This window comes from Pseudoliparis swirei, chromosome 12 (assembly GCF_029220125.1).
Source record: "Pseudoliparis swirei isolate HS2019 ecotype Mariana Trench chromosome 12, NWPU_hadal_v1, whole genome shotgun sequence".
Taxonomy (NCBI): Eukaryota; Metazoa; Chordata; class Actinopteri; order Perciformes; family Liparidae; genus Pseudoliparis; species Pseudoliparis swirei.
In genome coordinates this window covers 3,166,607-3,190,630 of record NC_079399.1, presented here as the reverse complement: position 1 = coordinate 3,190,630, position 24,024 = coordinate 3,166,607, and the positions used below count along the sequence as shown (strand labels likewise).

Here is a 24,024-nt window from a genome sequence, read left to right as displayed (position 1 = left end):
AAGACATCCTGCATATTGCTTATTAAAGTTAATAAAAGTGTATTTGCTGGTTAGAATTGTTCCTTTAAATCCCCCTTTGGAGCTTTAGAGTTTGGTATCTTGACCTATGGATGGCTCTCCATCGACACCATTTTGCTGTAATAGTAATCCGTCTATCAGATTGTTGACGTGTGTGTGTATACATCGTCTTTGCTACCCCACGAGCTTGGAAAGACATCGACTTCGTCCCCGCTGGGTCTCGAACAGACAGGCTGTTGATGAGATTCTTCAGCCTCCGACTGTACATTAGCTCTGCAGCTCATTAAAGCTCATCAAGCTCATTAGAGATGAACTACAAGGACTCAGCTTGACAACGTGATCACGAAGCTTCTGGAAGTGATGCTGGGTCTTTGTCTGAATAAAGATATTTGAACAACTGGCATCCCGCAGACACAACTATACTCTCTCATATCAGACATCGGGCTCTTGACTTCTTTTCTAACCTTTCGCTGTCAACTTAAAGAGCCAAGACGATCCTCTTCAACTGAACCCAGATCGATCACCCATCTCCATCACGTCCTTCTAGTCTCACTCCTGGACCAAAGTCCTGGGCTTGTTTTCAAGACGCCAGACGGACTAATACGAGACTTTCACCCTGGAGACCGTCATCTGTGTCGTCTACTTATGGCAGATACGCTCCGACGTTCAGTTTTCGAAGCCCGACATTCGGAGATCAAAGGGTGGAGGTTTAACGTACATCAGCGGCAGCAACAAGAACCTCAAGATGACACGTTTAAGTGGAAAAAGCCCCCCAAAGAACAATTTTAAGACAGCTGTTTGCTATTGCTAATGGCAAATAGACTGCTGGTTGTATAGAAGTCTATGTGTTAAGGCTGCATTCTCTCTCCTGACCAACAGGGGGAGACTCCTCTGGTTGCATAGAAGTCTATGGGGAAATGACACTAGAGTGTAACCCCATGTTTAACGTCGCCTTACTAGGAATTGTGGGTCATTTGTGGTGGAAAATGGTATTCAATTACATATAACTTAAGATGTATAGTGCATCTCAGCCAACAGGCCATGAAAACAGACCCGAGTACATATCGTACATATCTGTAATATGGAATATTTAAATCAGATTTTTTTTTAAACGTAGAATAACTAAAGCCTCCAACACTGGACACTGATGTTTACATCTCAGTCTGACGGGTGAACCCTAAACCTGAACCGACCCTCCGGTTCTTGAAGGAGATCAGAAAACACCTCTGACGAAGAGTCTCCGTCACTCGGTCGGTTTTGGAGGGAAATGACGATGTCCTCGCTGTCGAGGTCTGAGCGACCCGAACTAAATGTGATTCTTATTAACTGCAAGACAAAGATGTGTTACGGCTATACTGGACAACAAACTGAGGACGTCTGAGGTTTTAATAATGAAGGAATTCTGCAGTATAGGAACAACATCACAGCCGTCTGCTGCGTCCTGGTTTCTTTGAGCAGACTTGAGTCTTGTTGTTGTTTCTGCTCGTGCCGCAGCGGAAAGAAACCCTTTGGGAAGCGATGACAAATGCATCTCTAAAAAGGAAGCGGAGGGAAGGGGGGGCAGTGACATTAAGTGAAGAAAAGATTACTATATATTCAATACTAACAGAATAATAATAAAAGGACTGAGTGAAGCAGGAAGTTATAAAGAAGTATAGAAGCACATTATGTGACTTCTTCACATGAACGTTGTTGTTGTTTTCCCTTTAAAAAATACGACCGTCTTTAGGGTTTAAAGAGAGATTCAAGTCGGAGACTTTATGGTTATAGAAGTCATGTTTAACTACATGTAACATAAATTCTGAACACGATAGTCCTAGTGTGAATGATCAGTGTGTCACGTCAACCGTGTTCCCCTTCACATGACCGAATGCGTTTTTTTTTTAAAGCCTGCGTGGAATTTACGCGTTTTTATTCAAATGCTCCCAATTTGCAAAAAGAAAATGTCGTACTTTCGCTCGAGGTGGTCGAAAAACAGTTGATGCGTTCGATAGATTACGGCAGGGGTGTCCAAAGTCCGGCCCGCGGGCCAATGGCGGCCCGCGGTCAGATTTCATACGGCCCGCGACATCGGTCATATAATGTGTTATTTCTGGCCCGCCAGATCTGTCAGAATAAATAAATCATAAAAACTTTAAAGACGTAATTCCTCCTCTCTCATGTTTCTGGCTCTGCGTGGCGTGAACCCGTCTCCAAACCTATTTGCCATGGCGACCGCAAAAAAAAGGACAAAAGTTGACTGAGGGCCGCCGCGTTCAGGAGCGATGGGAATTACTAGTGTTTCCCCTCCCATGAGAACAGGGTGGGGGTCCGCCCCACTGACATGTTCTCTCTAGCGCCAGGTTACAACAGAACTAATGTCAGGTTGTTTTATTAACTAAACGGTCGTCTGTTATTGATCGGCATGTCATTTCTGTCTCTACGGGGTGGCGTTCACACTCCTCCTGGCTCTCGGTATCCCGGCGGAGCTCCGCCCCCATGCGCACATACAGGTGAGCGCGCTCCAACCAGCCGGCAGAGAGGTCCAATATGTCGCGGGAACAGCAAACCGACACCTCTGCGTTCCCACGGTGGTGAAGACACGTCGTCTCGGAGTCGCTCTCTGCTCCGGGTTCAAGAGACCAGGTGGGGCGCGAGGGGAAATGCAGATTCTTTGATTTCAAGACCTTGTTTGAGAACTTCACGTATTACAAACGACACGGACATAAAACTAAGTCATTCATAAATAAAGAGCGAAATGCCTGTCGCCTACTTTAGTGTAAACGTGTCGTTACGGCGTTAACCGGTTACGCTGCGCATGCGCGACAGACGAGATTCTTGGCGACTTGCCAGGTGTTACCTCAGCGTTCCAGCTGTTGCCCTTCAAAACAAGAGCTCAACATTGAGCGGTATTGAGAGTGGCCGTATCACGCCTGCGACCCCGTTTTCAAAAGAGGTGAAGTGGAAAGCCCATTTTATCACACATAGAGTAAAACGGGATGACTCGCACATATCTGCACTGGTTTTGTTTTTCAAAGGTTGCGCGTCATTGTTATTTTGAAAAGATATGCAGTGTAACTAACACTCAGTAAAACTCTTTATGCCCAAATATTTGATCTTATTTTGTTTAATTTTTCACAGGTTGCACTTTATTGATATTATCTTGAAAAGGTATTCAGTGCAAAACAGGTTAATTGCAGCCACAATCAGCCAAATGTGAAGTGTGTTGAACGGTAACATATCATTAACAGTGAAAAACCTGTAGATGTGACAAACTATTGCTTTTCTGAAAAGATCTAGTCAAAGATGAGGGCAAAATTAATTAGTTTTTAAGTGTAATGATAACAGACCACTTTGCATTACTTACAACTCCCGTTTAAAATGTTCATTAAGCAACGTTATGTAACTCATAGAAATGTAAGGTATTCTATATACAGCGTTTTCATTGTTATCTGACTGAATGAAAGGCAGACTTGGTTATATTATATGTGGTTACATTGTCATTTAAAAAATAAAAGTAATTGTGACAGTAAAAATAAATTGCTTTATAACAGTGTATTTTCATGTAACTTTTGTGGTTTAAAAAACGTCTAAAGGAACTATTGGCCCCCGGGCATCTTTACTTTATCACAATTGGCCCTCGTTGCAAAAAGTTTGGACACCCCTGGATTACGGGAACGACCTTCAGGTTGGTGGTTTTTATTCCAGCAAAACCCCCTCGAGGTTCACCTGACCGTGAAACTCGACACCTCCGAGTGACAGACGGCACGATGTCCGAGTCGGTACAGAGGTGTCAGAGATGCTTGGTTAGAAGCAAACCTTCCTCCCAACGGCTAAAAAGGTGGAAGGTGAAGTCAATTTATTTGTTTGTGTTGCCACAATATCACCAATAACACATTTGAGAATGAGGGGGGAAAAATCCCCGACAAAGACTTTTAACACGGAAGGAAAATGGGTTGAACATCAGCATGTGAGTCCACCGGCTCCCAGGAAACTACAGTCGAGGTGATCAATTTATGCATTTATGAAGAATGGATTTGGGTCGTTTGTGTGATTTCACTTTATTAGGTTTAAAGAGAATCAGTCATTTAACTCTTTGTTTTGTCTCCTGAAGTTGGGAGAAAAAGTGACGACAAAATGCGCGAAAATGGAACTAAAGAAAGGAACTAAATCATGAACTGGAAAGAAGGTGGTACACATTATAATATTACCCCCATACTTATGTTGAGTAGTTTTGTTGTTGTTAAGTTGTAAAATGCCTCTATTCTCTGTCTAGGCTAAGAAAGAATCAGTCAATATTTATTCTTTATCGCCTAAAATTGCATAGAAACATAGAAACAGACCATGTCCACCCTCCTTTCACATCTACCACCCACATTACTGCTGTCTCTCAACAACTAATGATTAAAAAAGGGTTGATTTTAATAGAAAAAAAATCGGGCGACGTGGCGCTTTATTTTGTTTTGTAAAGGGGTCGTTGATTAAAAACCATTGTTGTGAATGTAGAAAAGGCTAGCTCTTGGATTATATACAAGCAGTCATGTATGAAGGTAGATTTGTGTCTTTATTACCCAAAAAATCTACCTTCATCATGAAGCCTCCAGTTTTCGCTGCCGCAATCTTGGATTTCGCCTGTCGCCATGTTGTTGTTTTTCGCCTCAAAATGAGCGGAAGTTACCGTATTTTAAAACTAAAATTTAAAATGGTCACTAAGGGAATACATAAGCAGTGAGAAGAGCATTGGTGTGCTTCATCCATGAACAAACATCATTAATGTACGGACATGTTCAGCTGTGGGATATTTGCGCCATTTATTGAGTTGCGCGGTGCGCGCGAGACGTCATATTTATAATATTTCCCACGTCGCCTGAAGGCAGCAGCAGAGCGGAGACCGCTGCAGGCTGCGCGGGAGAAGAGACGCGGGGCGCCGGCTCGTGGAGGTGTCCGTGTCCCCTTCGTGGAGGTGTCCGTGTCCCCCTCGTGGAGGTGTCCCTGTCCCCCTCGTGGAGGTGTCCGTGTCCCCTTCGTGGAGGTGCCCGTGTCCCCCTCGTGGAGGTGTCCCTGTCCCCCCTGGATTAATGCTCGTTTATTCACGTGCGTGTCGTGCTTCACGTGAGGAAGAAGAGGAGGAGACGTGAGAGAGGAGAGAGACACGGCAGCCTCGAGCAACAGGAGCGAACATCTCATCTATTCATTATTTATTTTATTTCTATTCTTCCTCAAACGCTCAAAGAAATGCGGTGACAACGTAATGGTGAGTTTTTACTCAACTTGGAGCTGGTTGGTCGGGAGGGGGGGGGGGGGGATGTGTTCGCCACAGGTGCCTGTCTTACTGCCTGTCTGTCTTACTACTGCAGGTCTTTCTACCTGTCCGTCTGTCTTACTGTCTGCCTGTCTTACTGCCTGTACGTCTGACTGTCTGTCTGCCTGTATATCTGTCTTACTGCATGTCTACCTGTCTGTCTGTCTTACTGCATGTCGACCTGTCTGTCTGTCTTACTGCATGTCTACCTGTCCGTCTGTCTTCCTACTTGTCCGTCTGTCTTACTGTCTGTCTCTCTGTATATCTGTCTTACTGCCTATACGTCTTACTTTCTGTCTGTTTTACTGTCAGTCTGTCTCACTGCATGTCTATCTGTCTTACTGCATGTCTGTCTTACTGCCTGTCCGTCTGACTGTCTGTCTGCCTGTATATCTGTCTGACTGTCTGTCTGCCTGTATATCTATCTGACTGTCTGTCTACCTGTCTGTCTGTCTTACTGCATGTCTACCTGTCCGTCTGTCTTCCTACTTGTCCGTCTGTTTTACTGTCTGTCTCTCTGTATATCTGTCTTACTGCCTTTACGTCTTGCTGTCAGTCTGTATTACTGCATGTCTGTCTTACTGCCTGTCTGTCTGTCTGTCTTATTGCGTGTCGGTCTGTCTGCCTGTCTGTCTGCACACCATAGTTCATAAAACAGTCCTCCCTCAGCTGCCCTTGTTTGATGCATGATATTTGTTTTTTAGGACCACCATGCAGCTGCTTCTCATTGTGTAACGAGATCGGAGATTAAAACATTTAATAAATAGATTAGTGCCGCTTCAAAGTATTTAATTGATGCCGACTGCTCGAATAACTTTGTGTTTCTGGATCGTTTGTGAAACACAATTATCTACTAGAGATGCACCGATCAGGTTTTTTGTGCCGATCACCGATCACTGAAATCAGTATCTGCCGATCACCGATCAGGGTGTCGATTGAAGCATTCTATTTATTGTGTAGCATTATTGCCTAGGACTATGAGGAAATACATATATAAAGCAACTCAAACAGTAAAGAAATTACAGATTTCTTTAAACATTTAGGACTTTTACTTTGAAAAAATTCCTAATTGATACATTAAAATAGTTTGATTGCTATTGTAGGGGATTTCAGATATGTATGGAACACATCTGCATTATTCATTTCCTGGAACTCTTGGGGAAATCTATTTACAGGACTTTTTTTAATATACAAAAGTCTGACTTATTTTTATAAACTCTTCCTTGGTACAGTAAAAATGTTTTAATGTTGGCATAATTTAAGCTAAATCTCAGAAACGATCTATAAAGATACAAAATCAGTTCATTGTTTACTTTTATATGCTAGTGTATGATTTGTCGACATCTTATTTTGAAAAACGGATGTTGTTTCACGTGGTTCTTTCCGCTAACTTTGCAAAACCGGATGTTGCCACTTAAATCCTTCCGCTAACTTTATCAAAACCCTCGCGCGCTCCCGATGGAATGCGTTTACCGTGAGCATCAGTCTCTAGGGGCAGACATGTGAGAGTCGGCTGAGTCGACCCAGAGATTCAACTCGGGGGACGGGGACGCCGCTCGGTGGTGAGGATCCCCTCTGACCTCTCACTCTGCGGCCCTCGCTGGGCGCATCGTCTCCGTTGCGGCGATTGAAACGTCTGATAGTTCTCGCAGATGTTACGTCATCTGATCGGCCGTTTTGAGAACGCCGATCAAAACCGATAATGGGAATATCGGCCGATATGGATCGGCGCCGATCAGATCGGTGCATCCCTATTATCTACGGTGACTTTTCATGGGCGCTTTTTTAATAAACTTTTCAATAAGCTATAATTATATGAAACAAATTAATTATGCAATTTAATCAATGAGGCAATCAACAGAAAACTAATTGATAACTATTTGCATTTGATTTTAATTTAAATTTCATGCCTCCTCATTGGCTGTGTATACGAAGTGGGCGGAGTCATTCGTTACCCACGTTTCGAAGACGCCATCTTGGTTTTTGATACTAGCTTATACTGCAAACTGACATTTAAGAGCAGCTTTTGTTTTGTTTTTTTTTGTTTTTGTGTTTTTTTAACATCGGCTTTAACCACAAACACATCTACAGCACACTTTTGGAGCATAACTTACAAAACAAACGTTTTTACTTTTGGTTTTTCCATTTTGCCAGCGTGGCTTAGCAGAGATCGTGACGCAGCGAATCACATCAACAACAGTGGAGCACATACTACGGGAGATTGGCACAACACCGGGAGAGAGAAACGATCGATTAAGGGAAGAAACTGAGAGTTCACACCACCCTCGCCCAGACGCATCCTTCAACGCTGAGCCCTGGAAAACAGACTTAAAGTCCATAGGGCAAGTGATCAGAGATCAACGGGCAACGGGGGATTGCAATATTTTGTCTGGACCTCTGGAGCTGGTTTTCTTTGACCCGGATCGAAAGCTCCAGCCCAACCGAGTCCTTCCTTCGTTTTCCTGCAGAGAACGGAAGAGTTCGGTAGTGCAGATCTCAGGGTTGAGGGGGTGGACGCTTTGACATGTGGTGCACTCAAGAACCCAAGAACTTTGAACTCTAAGGGACGCTTTCTCCGCTGAATCACGAACAACATGCATCCACACCCACTCTTCCGTCCATTCCTCTTTCGCTTCTCGGTCCACACCACACACCACAGCCGTCACGACCCACCACACCGGGACCCAGCACTATCGTACTCGCATGATACCTTAATGTTGTATCAGAACTGTTATGTGGTGGCTAGACTGGCTGTGGCTGGGACTTTAATAGTGCTGCCGAACTTAAAAAAGTCACTTACACCAGCACACATGTGTGCTACCAGAGCTGGAGAACGCTGGACTCAAAAAAGGCCCGCTACAAGAGGACCAGAGGCTGTCTCTCTCCCTCCTCTCGCGCGATTTTTGAAAACTTTCATACGCCATTTCTTCGCCTCGAAGGCTGCCCAAAGGCCAGAACGTGGCATTAGAGTCGTGAAGCGTGGTCTGACCAATCAGAGGCTGAGCTACAGCACGCGCCGGCTGGTGTGACGGACATGACATCATCCAGTTCGCCAGCGACCAGTGTAGTTGAGCGAGCAATGGAGCCTCATAGCAACGCTTCCAACGACACCATCGCCCCCACTAAAAAAGTTACGGGTTTTCCCCAGCCCAGCCCAAGAATGCTTCTCCAGCATGTATGGAATGACTACCGGTACGTGGCCCCCCCTCGTGGTCATGGTGAGAGGCTGATAGAGGATAAAGACCACATCTGCGCCTTCCCCCTCCTTCCTCCATGGACCTTGCTTTAAAAACAGATCCACCAAACAGATCTCCTCCATGATGCTGCACACCACACCTCTCCACTCTCTCTCATCTGACAGTATAAGGGACTGCTGGGGCTTGACTTGTGTTCAGTTTAGCTTCAATGATTCTTTCAACACCATAGTCCCTCCAAGCTGCTGGGAGCAAGCTGATTGAGCTGGACACAACACTGGCCTGTGACTTCCTGACCGCCTGGCCACAGGTGGAGGCCACAGATGGTCTGGGTGACACCCAAATCCTCACCCTCACCCCCCAGGCATCCCTCCCAGGCGTGTCCTCAGCCCTCCCCCTCTGTACACACACCACTGTGTGGCCAGGCAGGTTCAGCCCACCATCATCAAGTTTGCGGCGGGATGACAGTGGTGGTGGGCCTGATCTCTCACAAACACGAAGAAGTACTACCTGGAAGTTGCTGATCTCTCACTCTGGTGCCAGGACAACAGCATCATCAATGTGATCACCAAAAAAAAGGAGCTGATTGTTTAGAGGTAGAGGAAACAACAACAGACTACTCACCACTGGGGAGGACTACTGTGTGTGGGGTGAGGTGAGATAAATAATACTCTGGGATCACCCCCGACAGGGAGAGGGTCAGGTCAACAACACACTCTGACAGACAAAAGGGGCAAGCGCTTCCTACCCTCAGCCAGCTGGAGAAGCTTTGAGAAATTTAAAGTTTTCAAACCTTCCCACTCTCTAGCTGAGGCTAGAGGGCCGGAGAAGCATTCACAGCTCAGTTGGCAAGTTTGGACTGCTCCGGTCTCACAGGGAAGGTTGAGAGAGAGTAGTAGTGCGGGCGGGCACTACTATTGGAACCACCACCCACCCTGCAGGACTTGTACACTAGGAGGTGCAGCAAGAAGAGCAGCAGGGATCATCAGATCCTCCACCCCCCCAACAACAGACTGTTTCAGCACTGCTGCGCAGGCAAGGCAGAGTCACGCCAGTTGCAAGAAACAGAGAGACTGAGGCGAGTTTCTTTCAGGCCATCCATCAGGACTGTGAACTCCGACCTCACACCCCCCCCATAGACCCACACACAACCCCCCTCTTAGGCAAAACCATTCGTCCCCCGTGACTTTCCATGACTGCGAACGAGTAATTATTATTGTAACCATGACAACGTAGGTCCTCTTGCCCTCATCGAGTTGTAATTTTACCCCAAACCAAGATGTTTCCACAACCTTTAAGAAGGAGATCTTTGGCCCTGGTTGCTGCACTCCTTAAAGTTACTGCAAGGACTTTCATTGGGTGTTGACTCTGGCGACCCCTGTGGCCAAAGGTGGTAGTGTTTTAGATTTTTTAAAATGTATTTTTACTGCTGCAGGGTCAAGAGAGTCTGTCCCTCTCAGTCCTGGTACTGGTGGATCTGGGTCTGGTGGTTCTGGGTCTGGTGGCCCTTTTTTCCTGAAGCTATTCAGTTTTTGCTGCACTCTTTAAAGTTACTGCAAGGGACTTTAATTGTGCGTTGACTCTGGCGACCCCTGTGGTCAAAGGTGGTAGTGTTTTAGATTTTTTAAATTTTCATTTACTGCAGCTGGGTCAAGACAGTCTTCCCCTCTTAGTCCTGGTACTGGTGGATCTGGATCTTGTGGATCTGGTGGATCTGGGTCTGGTGGCCCTTTTTTCCTGAAGCTATCCAGTTCTCCATGAAAGAGATCTTTGGTGACCAAGACCTCTCAGCTCTCTGGGGTCTTCTGTTCCTGGCGTCCCTCTTGAGCATTCGAGTATTCAGCTCTATCTGGCTTCATTGATGTGTTTCCTTAAAACAAGCAATTGGCAAGCTTGTTAAATAATGGCTGACGGTCTGGAAAAGAAGGGAAGAGTAAGAGTGGAAGAAAAATAATTTTCAAAAAAGAAGAATATTTTAAAACCAGCTGCATGGAAGAAAAAGTATTATAGAAAGATTCAAATGAGTCTTAGGCTGGTCATAATTTTACAATCAGCTTCTTAAAGCTGCACCGTATGAAAATTTTTACGGTTCATTATGTCGATTTTTTGTTGTGCTGCCCCCAAGTGGCCAATGAATCTATCGCAGCTGCAATAAGTTTATGATTTTTTTTATTTCACCACCAATTATTCCATTATTATTACAATTATATTATCTGATCACGAGAAACATGTTTTATTGGGTCATTAAGCGCCGGTGCGTTTGTTAAATATGCCTCATATTTTACAACCTGTGCTTAATTAACTGGCATTATTAAAATAGCCATCAAATACAATGTTATTGAACCCACATTGTACTGATTTGCTATTAATTTTTATTTAATTTATTCTATATTTTCCCATTTCTACATCTGGGTAACAATGTAATGCATTGTACGTATAATGTACAATATAATATTCATGTTTATGTAAGTTATTTGTTTAAGAAAACAACCTTCTGAGGAGTTTTTGCATCGTCGTATCAGTAAAACTGTATATTTAATTGTATATTTATTTATTTAACACATTTACAGAGTTCCCTCGTAAACTACAGATCACGTCACGAATGCATTAACGACTAAGTAGTTTCCTAAATCCTTTGGATGACCTTGGAACACTTTTAAAATGTCAACATTAAAATACAGCAGAGAGAGTCCATAGAGAGAATAATGCAACATGTAAGATGATGACATCATCACCTTATTTTATCAATGTTTAAGCATTTCAAGCCCCAGAAGGTTTGCTATTTCTTTCTCGTCTGCCACGGTGGCTCAAATTACAAGAGACGTGAAACTGGAGATGATGTTTTAGGGCTTCCGGGGAAAAAAATCACTCTCGATCAAACTCTTTAAAAAAAACCGTGATCTTGCAAAGGCCACGCCCCCTCGCCCCCTCACTCCGATTAATTTCAACACTTTGGCCAACTCCCTTTTGTTGGATAAACACATTATTGACATCTCCTAAACCACCTTGTCTGTGCACCTGAAGCCTTTTTGTGTGCCTCATAGGAGTTTTTAAAACAGAATTAAGCTAAAGCAATGTATTAGTAAGAGGCTGTTCAGAACACCACGCTTTAAACCGGTGAAGGAATGCAGTCTCTCGTATTTTGTAGAGTTGATGTTCTTCACATGCATCATACCTGCTATCTGCACAGGTGACAACCACGGGGGACAGAGTGTGAATGTGATCACATCGACGAGCAGAAGTGTTTCGCAACAGCGGAATACAAATCGGAGCGCGAGGTAATCGGTCATTGTGCCCTCGGCCCGTCACATTATTTATTTAATCTTCATCCTGCCCTTCAAGACGCAGCGGCCGCTTCACGAAGACGAGTCACGGCGATACGGAGAGCAGACGGGGCGCCACGGCGTGACTATGCAACAGGCCCGTTGAGCCGAGGTCACAACGTGTGACCTTTAGAGGTCATCGGGTCGCTGTTCACGCGACACGTCTCGCCGCCCTGCAGTCTGGTTGTATAGAACTATAGGCTTCATGTGGTAAAGCTGCATTCTCTCTCCTGACCACTGGGGGGCGACTCCTCTGGTTGTATAGAAGTCTATGCTTCATGTGTTAAAGCTGCATTCTCTCTCCTGACCACCAGGGGGCGACTCCTCTGGTTGTATAGAAGTCTATGCTTCATGTGTTAAAGCTGCATTCTCTCTCCTGACCACCAGGGGGCGACTCCTCTGGTTGTATAGAAGTCTATGCTTCATGTGTTAAAGCTGCATTCTCTCTCCTGGCCACCAGGGGGCGACTCCTCTGGTTGTATAGAAGTCTATGCTTCATGTGGTAAAGCTGCATTCTCTCGTGACCACCAGGGGGCGACTCCTCTGGTTGTATAGAAGTCTATGCTTCATGTGTTAAAGCTGTATTCTCTCTCGTGACCACCAGGGGGCGACTCCTCTGGTTGTATAGAAGTCTATGCTTCATGTGTTAAAGCTGCATTCTCTCTCCTGACCACCAGGGGGCGACTCCTCTGGTTGTATAGAAGTCTATGCTTCATGTGGTAAAGCTGCATTCTCTCGTGACCACCAGGGGGCGACTCCTCTGGTTGTATAGAAGTTTATGCTTCATGTGTTAAAGCTGTATTCTCTCTCGTGACCACCAGGGGGCGACTCCTCTGGTTGTATAGAAGTCTATGCTTCATGTGTTAAAGCTGCATTCTCTCTCCTGACCACCAGGGGGCGACTCCTCTGGTTGTATAGAAGTCTATGCTTCATGTGGTAAAGCTGCATTCTCTCGTGACCACCAGGGGGCGACTCCTCTGGTTGTATAGAAGTCTATGCTTCATGTGTTAAAGCTGCATTCTCTCTCCTGACCACCAGGGGGCGACTCCTCTGGTTGTACACAACATTCCTTTTGTAAAAACCATTGACTCTCATATGTCATTGAAATTAGACACACATTTTATCCAATGATCAGATTTTCGTTCCGTAAATGTTTGCAACATATTACATATTTACTTATTTTGTATTAGAAGAGATCAAACTTATAAATTAATAGAGACAAAAATAGTTTTCATGACCAAAAACAAATATTGATAAAGAGAAACATGACCCTCGAGCCGAGGGCCTCGATAAGAGCTGAACCAGACCCGATGTCGGAGGGACGTTACGTTACCCACAATGCACGGCCAGGCCACCGAGCCAGCGCCGGCATACCTTCCAATCAAGGACATCAGATCAATAGCGTACTCTTTGCAAGGCGCCATTGAACGCCTCGTCGATGACAGACAGACGGGCGGCACATGAGCCTCTCTGTTTCTCCTTTGTGTAGACAGTCAACGAGAGGCGGGTACAGGTGTGTCACTGAGGATCGTGGTGCTAGGAGGTGGGACTTAAACGTCAACCTGTCACATCAAAAGTAGATATTTACATATTTCCAAGACGCCTGATTTGACCGACGGGGGCGGAAACAATGTGAGAAACAAAGGATCGTTCCACTTGTGCCATGTGGGGGTCTGGAGGGCTTGGTTTCTCCCAACAATGGCATCTATAGACGGTAGTTTTAAGGTCCGTGAGCGGATTGTTACGAAGTGAGCAGCTGAAACTGTCTGAAGATCTCCTCTGTTTCAGGACTGTGGACAGCGACACACACACACACACATACATACATACACACACACACACACACACACACACACATACACACACACACACACACACACACACACACACACACACACACACACACACACACACATACATACACACACACACACACACACACACACACACACACACACACACACACACACACACACACACACATACATACATACTTCAATATTGAGCAAAAACTGAAGTGTGTACAGCCTGTGTGTTTGTGTGTGTGCTTGCAGTATGTGTGTGTGTGTGTGTGCTTCCAGCATGTGTGTGTGTGTGTGTGTGCTTCCAGCATGTGTGTGTGTATGTGTGTGTGTGTGTGTGTGTGTGCTTGCAGCATGTGTTTGTGTGTGTGCTTGCAGCATGTGTGTGTGTGTGTGTGTGCTTGCAGCATGTGTGTGTGTGTGTGTGTGTGTGTGTGTGTATGTGTGCTTGCAGCATGTGTGTGTGTGTGTGCTTGCAGCATGTGTGTGTGTGTATGTGTGCTTGCAGCATGTGTGTGTGTGTGTGCTTCCAGCATGTGTGTGTGTATGTGTGCTTACAGCATGTGTGTGTGTGTGTTTTTGTGTATGTGTGTCTGTATGTGTGCTTGCAGCATGTGTTTGTGTGTATGTGTGTGTGTGTGTGTGTTTGTGTGCATGCGGTGCAACAGTCCAAAAACAGCAGGCGGGTCAGATTTATGTCTCCGAGTCCTAAAGAACTCTCTCTCTCTCTCTCTCTCTCGGCTTCACACGTTCATAACGACGTCCTTTATGACGCCGTAAAGTCTTTTAAAGGCTTCCAGACAAAAGAGGTTTCAAGGTGACCGCGGTGCGGCCGTGGCTCCTGGGAGACGTCGCCCTCTAGAGGCAGGAGGCTGAACTTCATCCTAAAACCAGATCAATCATCAATCATTAAAAACTACACTTCACATGTTGCATCATCAGTTAATCTGCTCCGACCTTCCAGGTTACGGCCGGAATGGAAACAATTAAACATTTTATTCATTCAAACTATGAATTGAGCCACATTATAAAAGGTATATGAAATAATAATACATACACATATAAAGAAAGTACGGACCAGTACAAACGCAGACATGTTTTACTGTGTGCTGCAGCAAGAAACTTTAACGTTGTGTTGTTTCTGGCGCCTCCTTTGGACGGAAGCGGTACTGTTTCCATGAGCACCAGACTCAACACACACACACACACACACACACACACACGCAGCACTCCATTATTCTGAAGGTTGTTGCTTTAGCTCTTTTCTCTAAAGACAGCTGAGACTTAAAGGGTCAGTGTGTAACATTTAGTTGTGTTTATTGTCAGATATGAAATATAATATTTAATATAAATACCCAAAACTAACGTCATTATGTATTTATTTGTTTTGTACTTTCATATTTAGCATTAAACATATTGAGAGGAACATTATTCTTTATATTAAACATTCATCTTTCAATGTAATCTGTTTTTTAAGTGTTTGAATCTACAGGTTTGGTATATACATATATATATAAACTTTTAATGCATCGTTGCATTTCTATCGTGCATTATAGTGTATCTGGGTTCTTTTTTAGCAGAACCCCCTGTGTGATCCATCTCCGTCACGCCGCATCGCTTCCTCTTCGGATCCGTTTCGCTCTCGTGATGAAGACGAAGTGTCAGTTTAACACCTGCAACGTCAAAACATCATTTTAGATGTGTGAATGAAATGAAGCTCCACGGACGTGACCCGTCCTTTCAATCCTCTCTCTCTTTCTCCTCTCTCCTCCTTTCTCTGTCTCTCTCTCTCTCTCGTCATTTAAACACATTTTCAGGCCAAAAATAACTGACTTCACCTTCTCATTGCTCACCTCTCTTTCTCTCTCTGTCTCTGTCTCCTTCTTTGTCTCTCTCTCTCTCTTCCTTCTCTCTCTCTCTGTCTCTCTCTGTGTGTCTCTGTCTCTCTCCTCTGTCTCTCCTCGCTCTCTGTCTCTCTCTCTCTCCTCTTTCTCTCTCTCTGTCTCTCTCTCTCTTTCTCTCTCTCTCTCTGTGTGTCTGTCTCTCTCTCCTCTGTCTCTCCTCGCTCTCTGTCTCTCTCTCTCTCCTCTTTCTCTCTCTCTCTGTGTGTCTCTGTCTCTCTCTCCTCTGTCTCTCCTCGCTCTCTGTGTGTCTCTGTCTCTCTCCTCGCTCTCTGTCTCTCTCCTCTTTGTCTCTCTCTCTCTCGCCGTGCAAAGTCATTGCAAACAGAAAAGACGTAATCTGGTTAGATTAAATTGCATGCGTGCATTTTTGTTTTACAATGACGTGAAATCGCCCCCCCCCTCCACACACACACACACACACAAACCCTGCAATCTCTACTTTTGGAAAAGGTTGTTCAATTTTCCAGGTGATGGGACGGATGACTAATGGCCCTCGCCGGCGAGCTCCCCAGGCGTGACCGGTCACTCTGCGATGAATTAGGGCCGAGCTGTGTGTGTGTGTGTGTGTGTATATATACATATACATATACATGGCTCTAAATAGACCATTGTTATAAGAGCCTCGTGTCCTGATTGTTTTCTCCTGCATCTCTTCACGTGTTCAGAAACCGTAGAAGAGATGATCATCGCCATGGAGACGCTGCTCTTATCTGAGAGCTCATGAATATGAGCCGATGAACACGAGCGACCTCCGATGTGAACCTCGGGTTACGGCTCGTCGTGGTCGGTTCACGATCGTCCGCTGTGAGTTATTGGCGGATTGATCGGAGAGGCGGAGCAGATGATCGACATGTGAAAGTATCCGAGTATTCTGAGTTTGATTCTGTGGGAACTCTGTTGTTTTAAATATTTGGCTTTTGGGGATTTGTGGGAATTGTTTGTAAGAGATTGCTTTATTTTAGTTTTGTCTTGCATCTTAATGCTGTCTTTCATGGCCTGGTTAAGTAAAGGTTAATAATAACAATAATAACTGGAACGGGCACTCGGTAGAGCGCATACCTTCGCATATCACAAGATTGGGCATTGAATTATGAACATTTTGGCATTAGTTGCATGGCAATTGGATATAAATTGACCGTGCTATGGTAAAAAGAAGGGTTTGACCTTTTCATGACCTTGACCTTTGACCCGATCAATCCCAAAATCTAATCAAATGGTCCCCGGATAATAACCAATCATCCCACTCAATTTCATGCGATTCGGTTTAATACTTTTTTAGTTATGCGAATAACACGCATACAAATAAATAAATAAATACACAGCGATCAAAACATAACCTTGCGCATTTTCAATGCGAAGGTAATAATGATGCTCATTTGTATGGAGGACTCAAAATGACTTAAGTATAAATAAATAAATGCATGAATAAATATAGGAATAAATAAATAAATGCTTAAATAAATGTATAAATAAATATAGGAATTAATAAATATAAGTTATAAATCAACAGGACATCATTAAATAAATATATATCTACATTTCTGTATTTCTTCATTTATTTATTTCTCTATTTATGTGTCCACACGTATTTCTTCATTTATTCATGTGTGACATTTACGTGTCCGTATATTCAAATGAGCTGGGCGGTCCTAACCTCTGTCTGAAGCATGATTGGTCACAGGAGTGTGATGCACCTGGTGTGTTGTGCTCTACTACTTCTGCCTGGCACATGAAGCTGAAGTTGGCTCGCTCAGCTCACCGTTAGCAGAAGTTAGCCTAGACAGCTTTTTGACTTCAGCCGTTTATCATTTCCAAGTACACTGAGTACAGACTCGTGTTTTCTTGGAGTCTGGTCTTGTGAGTCTGGTCTTGGGAGTCCGGACTCTCGAGGACGCAGGACGGTCTTTCTGGTCTTGTGACGTCACCACATCAACTGTTCTTGCTCATGAATTTCCTCCAATTATTCACTGTAAAATACTTTACAGTGGAGTAGAATGTGTTGCGGTGTTCACTGTTGTTTGGCGTAGGCTACGAATAAACGGTAATAACTATACAACGTCTGGTAGCTTTCCTGACCCAGGGTCGCTACAATATGAAGTTATGAATCTTAACCCTTAGTCAAATTGACGTAACGTTATCTTTTAATAAATAATAAACTCTTTGTGCTCTTTAGATCATCCAAAACCTAATTATATCTCATGTTTAGCCGCTACGGAGACGTCAGAGCCAGCGGAGCATTTCAATAAGTCCTGCCGAGATCAGGCTTCTCTCGGCGGCCACACAGCGCGCTGAGCGCCCGGAGCTCAGAGGTCCCGCGAGCAGGACCTCAAATCTCCGTCGCATATCCTTATTAGGCTGAATCTCGATAAACCGACCACAGATTTGATGCTTAAACTACTAACTTCTCGGCTGAAAACATCCTTAAATTACATTCCGTGACTCAACAACAGTAGTATTTAGAATGTACAGACAAGAATGCATAATAAACGCTGTTCGTCTACAGATCCAAGTGCTAGGGATCGATTGCTTCTGTCTTGCTCTCCGACTTGACCAATCCTGTTCAACAATGAGGTTCGGACCGCCCAGCTCATTTGAATATACGGACACATAAATGTCACACATAAATAAATGAAGAAATACGTGTGGACACATAAATAGAGATATAAATAAATGAAGAAATACAGAAATGTAGAAATACATTTATTTAATGATGTCCTGTTGAGTTATAACTTATATTTATTAATTTCTGTATTTATTTCTGTATTTATACATTTATTCTTGTATGTATTTATTTATTTATACATTTATTTAAGCATTTATTTATTTATTCCTGTATTTATTTATTTATTTATACATTTATTTAAGCATTTATTTATTTATACTTGTATTTATTCATAAATTTATTTATGTATACTTAAGTCATTTTAAGTCCTCCATACATTTGCATTAACACAAGAGAGTTGTAAAACCACATTCATCTGCATTTGGAAAGTATGAGACGCATAATATAAAAGAATATATATATTTATATGCATATATTCTTTATATATTCATTATTATATTTGTGTGTATATATGTATATATGCATATATATGTCGAAAGAAACATGCATATATATGTAAATAATTAGATACATATATATATATATATTGGTATATGTAAATATATATATTTTTTGTAATGTATACAGTATATATATATATATGTAAATAATTAGATGGATATATATATGTTAATATATGTATATATCTTTTAATATATGTATGTATATATACATATAAATATATATAATATATATATGTGTGACTATATATATATTATATATATATTTATAGTATATATATATATATTTATAATATATATATATTTATTATATATATATTTATTATATATATATATATATATATATATCTTTGGTGAGTCTTCCTCGTGCTTCGGAGACACCAAACATAATTAATAAAGATTCTTTGAGTTTTAATCATTTGCGATAAATATATCCAACCAGAAAGCCTGGAGTACTGCAGTACGTTAACGTGTATAAGTGTTAATATATATATAGATATAGATATAAATATAAATAAGTGTCTGTTGTTGTCTTTCTCCTCATATGTCATATAATATAAAACCCATTTCCTTTTCCCAGCTGGCCTCCAGGCGGCATCGGCAGCGCGGTGTTGCGCAATAGGAGATGAGATTACCTCCACCCGGTGACGGGGTCGAGTCACGCTGAACGTCCATCAGCTCCACATCCGGTTAAATACTTAGACATAAAGTCATTATTTTCAGGCTGAACGTTCTTTGTGCTAATGTCAACATATTTATCTCCAACACGAAGGCGCTCCGTTAGCCGGAGGTTTAATCTGTATTAGAGCGGCTGAATGTCACATTAGCTATGATGGGATTATAATTATATGTATTGATTAACTGGAGGGCAGCACCTGTGGAGCAGGGCCGGTCGGCGTGGACCCAGACGGGTACCGACGGCCTCTCGGCCCCCGGTATTGATGCCTGGAGCCCCGACTCGGGTTTTTAATACAGGGTTCATAAGGTCACGGAAAACCTGGAAAAATCAAGTTATTTCCAGGCCTGGAAAAGACCTTCGTGAAAATGTTTTAAAGTTTTGGAAAAGTCATGAAAATATTGTTATGATCATAACAATATGTTCATTTACACAGTTTGATTAAAAGAATCAACATTTATATAAATATGTATTCTTTTTAATCAAAATTAAGATGAAGAAGGAGGAGGAGAAGGAAGGAAGGAGGAAGAGGAGCAGAAAGAAGGATAGAGATGAGGAGAAGGAAGGAAGGAGGAGGAGAAAGGAGGAGAAGGAAGGATAGTGAGGAGGAAGAAGAAGAAGAGGAAGAAGGAGGAAGAAAGGAAAAGAAGAAGGCGGAGGAGAAGGGAGAAGTACGAGGGAAGAGGAGGAGTGCATGTGATTGTCGATCTTCCTCTGGCCGTCCACTGACTCCTGGTCTATGACCTTTGACCTCTACAATCAGAATAGGTGTTGGCGTCCACGGGCTGATGTGTGTTTCATGGCCGCCAGACAGCACACACACACACACACACACACACACGTGATGCAGTGATAACAGCTTCATTCAGACTGTTCTGCATTTCAAGTGAGAGAAAATTATGGATTTTCCAAGCTCAGTAAAACACAATAGAACCATTTGAAAGGGGCATAAAGAGGGCCTCATAAATAAATACACTAATATAACTGCTGCATGAGAGAGGGAGAGAGGGAGAGAGAGAGAGAGAGAGAGAGAGAGGGAGAGAGAGAGCCTCACACAGCTCAGAGGATGAGTTCTATAATGAATCTTAATGCAGAAAAACAACATGGAGGACTTTAGGGTCTCTGAAGCGTATTAAAATGTCACGATGACGCAATAGTGATAAAACATTAAAAAGCCTCAGTCAGCGTCTTTACGAACACGTTTAGTCTCATCGGGTTTCAGTTACCGTCTCAAACACACTTTCAATATTTGTAAAAAATGTTTTTGCTCATAATCAATACGTTTGATCGGCTTTAGGAAATCATTTACGATCAAATCGGCACTTAGCACTAAACTAATGTTTTGGGTTGCCATGTCTGTGTTCATCCCTCTCCAGCAGGTCTAGTTTTCTATTTCCAGCTCTTTAGGTCATCAGGTGGCCCAGCGGTTGAACGAGGACCCCTAGGGGCCCTTTGGAGAACTGCAAAACAACATCTTATTGTCTTATTCTCGTTTTTTGGGGGGATAAATGCTTTACTTTTTTAAATCATGCATAATTAAAAAAAATACAATAATCATTAAAAAAAAATGTTTAAATTAAATATGCTCACTTTTCTGCATTCAACAATTTTTTTTCTTTCAGGCACTTTGGAGAAAAAACATCGCCAAAAACATTTGGATTTATCCACTTGTAAATATAGATATACATAAAATATAACCTTTTATTTTGAAGATATTTAGTCGTGAACTAGAGTTAAAACGTGACATGAAAAACCAAAGTGACAAATATCTTCCTGTTCAGGGGCCGGAGTAGTTTGTATCCCAGCATGCATTGCGTTGAAGGCAGAAAGCACCTTTAGCGCCCTCTGGCTGCCTCTCATGTGTGTGTGCCTGTTTTGTCATTTCAGATTGACCTTTGACCTTTGACTCTGGAGGAGGGAGGCGTGTCTCCCAGGGGGGATGAACATGGAGAGCTTCCCAGGGGGCGGCGGCGGCTCGGGACCCAACGCCACGAACGGCTCCGTCCCGCCGGCGCTCCCGTTCGCAGACGGCGCGGCGGCGGCGACGGCGGTCGTCCTCGGCCTCCTCACCGTCCTCACGGCGCTGATCAACGCCGCCGTCATCGGCGCCATCTGCACCACCCGGAAGCTGCGGCTGCCCGCCAACTACCTCATCTGCTCGCTGGCCGTCACCGACTTCCTGGTGGCGCTGCTCGTGATGCCCGTCAGCATCCTCTACATGACCACGGAGGCGTGGACCCTGGGCCGGGTGGCGTGCGAGCTGTGGCTGAGCCTGGACATGACCTGCTGCACCTGCTCCATCCTGCACCTGTGCGTCATCGCCCTGGACCGCTACTGGGCCATCACCAAGGCCATCGCCTACGCCCGCAAGCGCTCGGCGCGCCGCGCCGCCGCCATGGTGGCCGTGGTCTGGGTCATCTCGGTTTTCATATCCATGCCGCCGTTGTTCTGGAGGCAGAGGCCCGGCGGCGGCGGCGGCGGCGGCGGCCTCCACCAGTGCGTCATCGAGCACGACCACCTGGGCTACACCATCTACTCCACCGTGGGGGCGTTCTACATCCCCATGGTGGTCATCCTCATCCTGTACTACCGGATCTACACCGCCGCCAAGACGCTGTACCAGAAGCGCGGCGGCTCCGCCCGGCAACTCAGCGGCCGCTCGGCGGGCAGTCAGAACTCGGCGGACCGCTGCCGGGTCGCCCACACGTTCTGCGCGTCCGACCCGTCCAACTCGGACGCCGCCGAGAAACCCGACGGCGCCGAGACGGACGCGGACGAGAAGAACCAGATATGCACGTCGCGCGAGAGGAAGGCGGCGAGGATCCTCGGCCTCATCCTCGGGGCCTTCATCGTCTGCTGGCTGCCGTTCTTCCTGAAGGAGGTGCTGGTGGGGCTGCGGGTGGTGCGGCCCTCGCCCGCGGTGTCGGACTTCCTGACGTGGCTGGGCTACGTCAACTCCCTGGTCAACCCGCTGCTGTACACCAGCTTCAACGACGACTTCAAGGCGGCTTTTAAAAAGCTGCTCGGGAGGAAAGAGCACGCGTGAAGGGTTGAGTTCTAAAAAGACAAAAGAGACCGAAGGGACGTAAACGACGTTAACGACGTAAACAACGTTAACGACGTAAACAACGTGAACGACGTAAACAACGTGAACGACGTAAACAACGTTAACGACGTAAACAACGTTAATGTCTGCAGCGACATGGAGATGTTGTGCTTTTCAAGTAAAAGAAGTTACATCTCAACAAACAATGCATTGCGTGATTTTCTCAGTAAATAATGATTTAGAACTACTTTATATATAAACTGTATATATATATATATTATAACAGTATATAGAGATATATATATCTCTATATATATATTTATATATATATACAGTGTATATATATATCTCTATATATATATTTATATATATATACAGTGTATATATATATATATATATATATATATAGAGAGATATATACAGTACATATTTCTCTCTATATATACAGTATGTATATAACTAAATATCTAGATATAGATGTATATCTATATATAGATATATCCTGTATATATATATATACAGTATATATATCTATATATACACAGTATATATATCTCTATATATACAGTGTATATATATATACATATATATATATACGGTGTGTGTATATATATACATATATATATCTCTATCTATATATACACAGTATATCTCTATATATATATACAGTATATATACATCTATATATAGTGTGCATATATATACATAGATATATACAGTGTATATATATACATATATATATATATACAGTGTTTATATATATAAATATATATAGATATATATACAGGATATAGATAGATATGTATGTATGTATATATATTGTAAACCGTACTTCTCTCACTGGGAGATGGAAAGAAACCGACTCAGTTTATTTTATTTTGGGGGGTTGGCTTCTTTAGGTTTAGTTTAGGGAACGTGCTTTAAGGGCAGAGGTGTCTTTACAATGACCTCCCAATACACACTAATACAACACTTGTGATAAAGAAGGTACAAAAGGAAAGACATCGTATTACAGAGTTTACTTATTACATCAAACATAGATCAAACATCGGTTGCGTTTGTGGAGTAAACTCATTTCATAGATGTTTTATCACCAAGTTAACACCTGCACCTTAGTTTTTATTTGAATAGCTTTTAGAATAAGATTTCTACGGTTTCGGGAGGAGTTTAAGTTTTTCATTCAATATGGACATTAAACGGAGCTCTGGAGGGAATCCAAGTGGTCTTTGTGTTTCTCGGAGTACGCCTGGGACGGATCTTCAAACTCCCTTGTGCCCCACCGTGTGATTCATACCGGTGGGAATCTCCGTCTCCTAACTCAAAACACATACTCCCCTCCGTCCCAGTACCGACCTCGACCTTGACGGGTACCTGAACTCCTCTTCCCCTTTAAAACAAACCACTGTTTATTCGGTTTGGGATTAGTGTCCACTTAAATGTGTGCTTTTATGCTTCACGCCTTTGTGCCACTCGTCCCAGGATTCACATTTAGAGAAATGGTCTTGTTGACCTTTGTCTTTAAAATAATTCACATCCATTTACGAGCCTTCCAACAAAATATATATGTGTGTATGTATGTGTATTTATGTACATGTGTATATAAATATATGTATTATATATATACACACACATACGTATATATATACATATATTTCTATAAATATTTGTGTTTATGTAGACACATATAAACATATACAGGACTGTCTCAGAAAATTAG

At 43.3% G+C, this 24,024-nt stretch overlaps 1 protein-coding gene across 4 annotated transcripts; it reads left to right on the top strand.

The window, feature by feature from the left end:
* Nucleotides 1-3,805: 3,805 nt before the first annotated feature.
* Nucleotides 3,806-22,513, top strand: LOC130202536 (5-hydroxytryptamine receptor 1E). Of its 4 annotated transcripts, XM_056428171.1 has the most exons (3): nt 3,810-4,002; nt 4,112-4,186; nt 21,149-22,513. In XM_056428171.1, exon 3 carries the CDS (start codon nt 21,201-21,203, stop codon nt 22,305-22,307), a length of 1,107 nt encoding a protein of 368 aa, XP_056284146.1. In that variant the 5' UTR covers nt 3,810-4,002; nt 4,112-4,186; nt 21,149-21,200; the 3' UTR covers nt 22,308-22,513. The 4 variants fall into 4 exon arrangements, with proteins under 4 accessions (XP_056284148.1, XP_056284146.1, XP_056284145.1 ...); XM_056428173.1 differs by lacking the exon at nt 4,112-4,186 and having other exon boundaries at nt 3,806-3,845; XM_056428170.1 differs by lacking the exon at nt 4,112-4,186.
* The last annotated feature ends 1,511 nt before the right edge of the window (nt 22,514-24,024 follow it).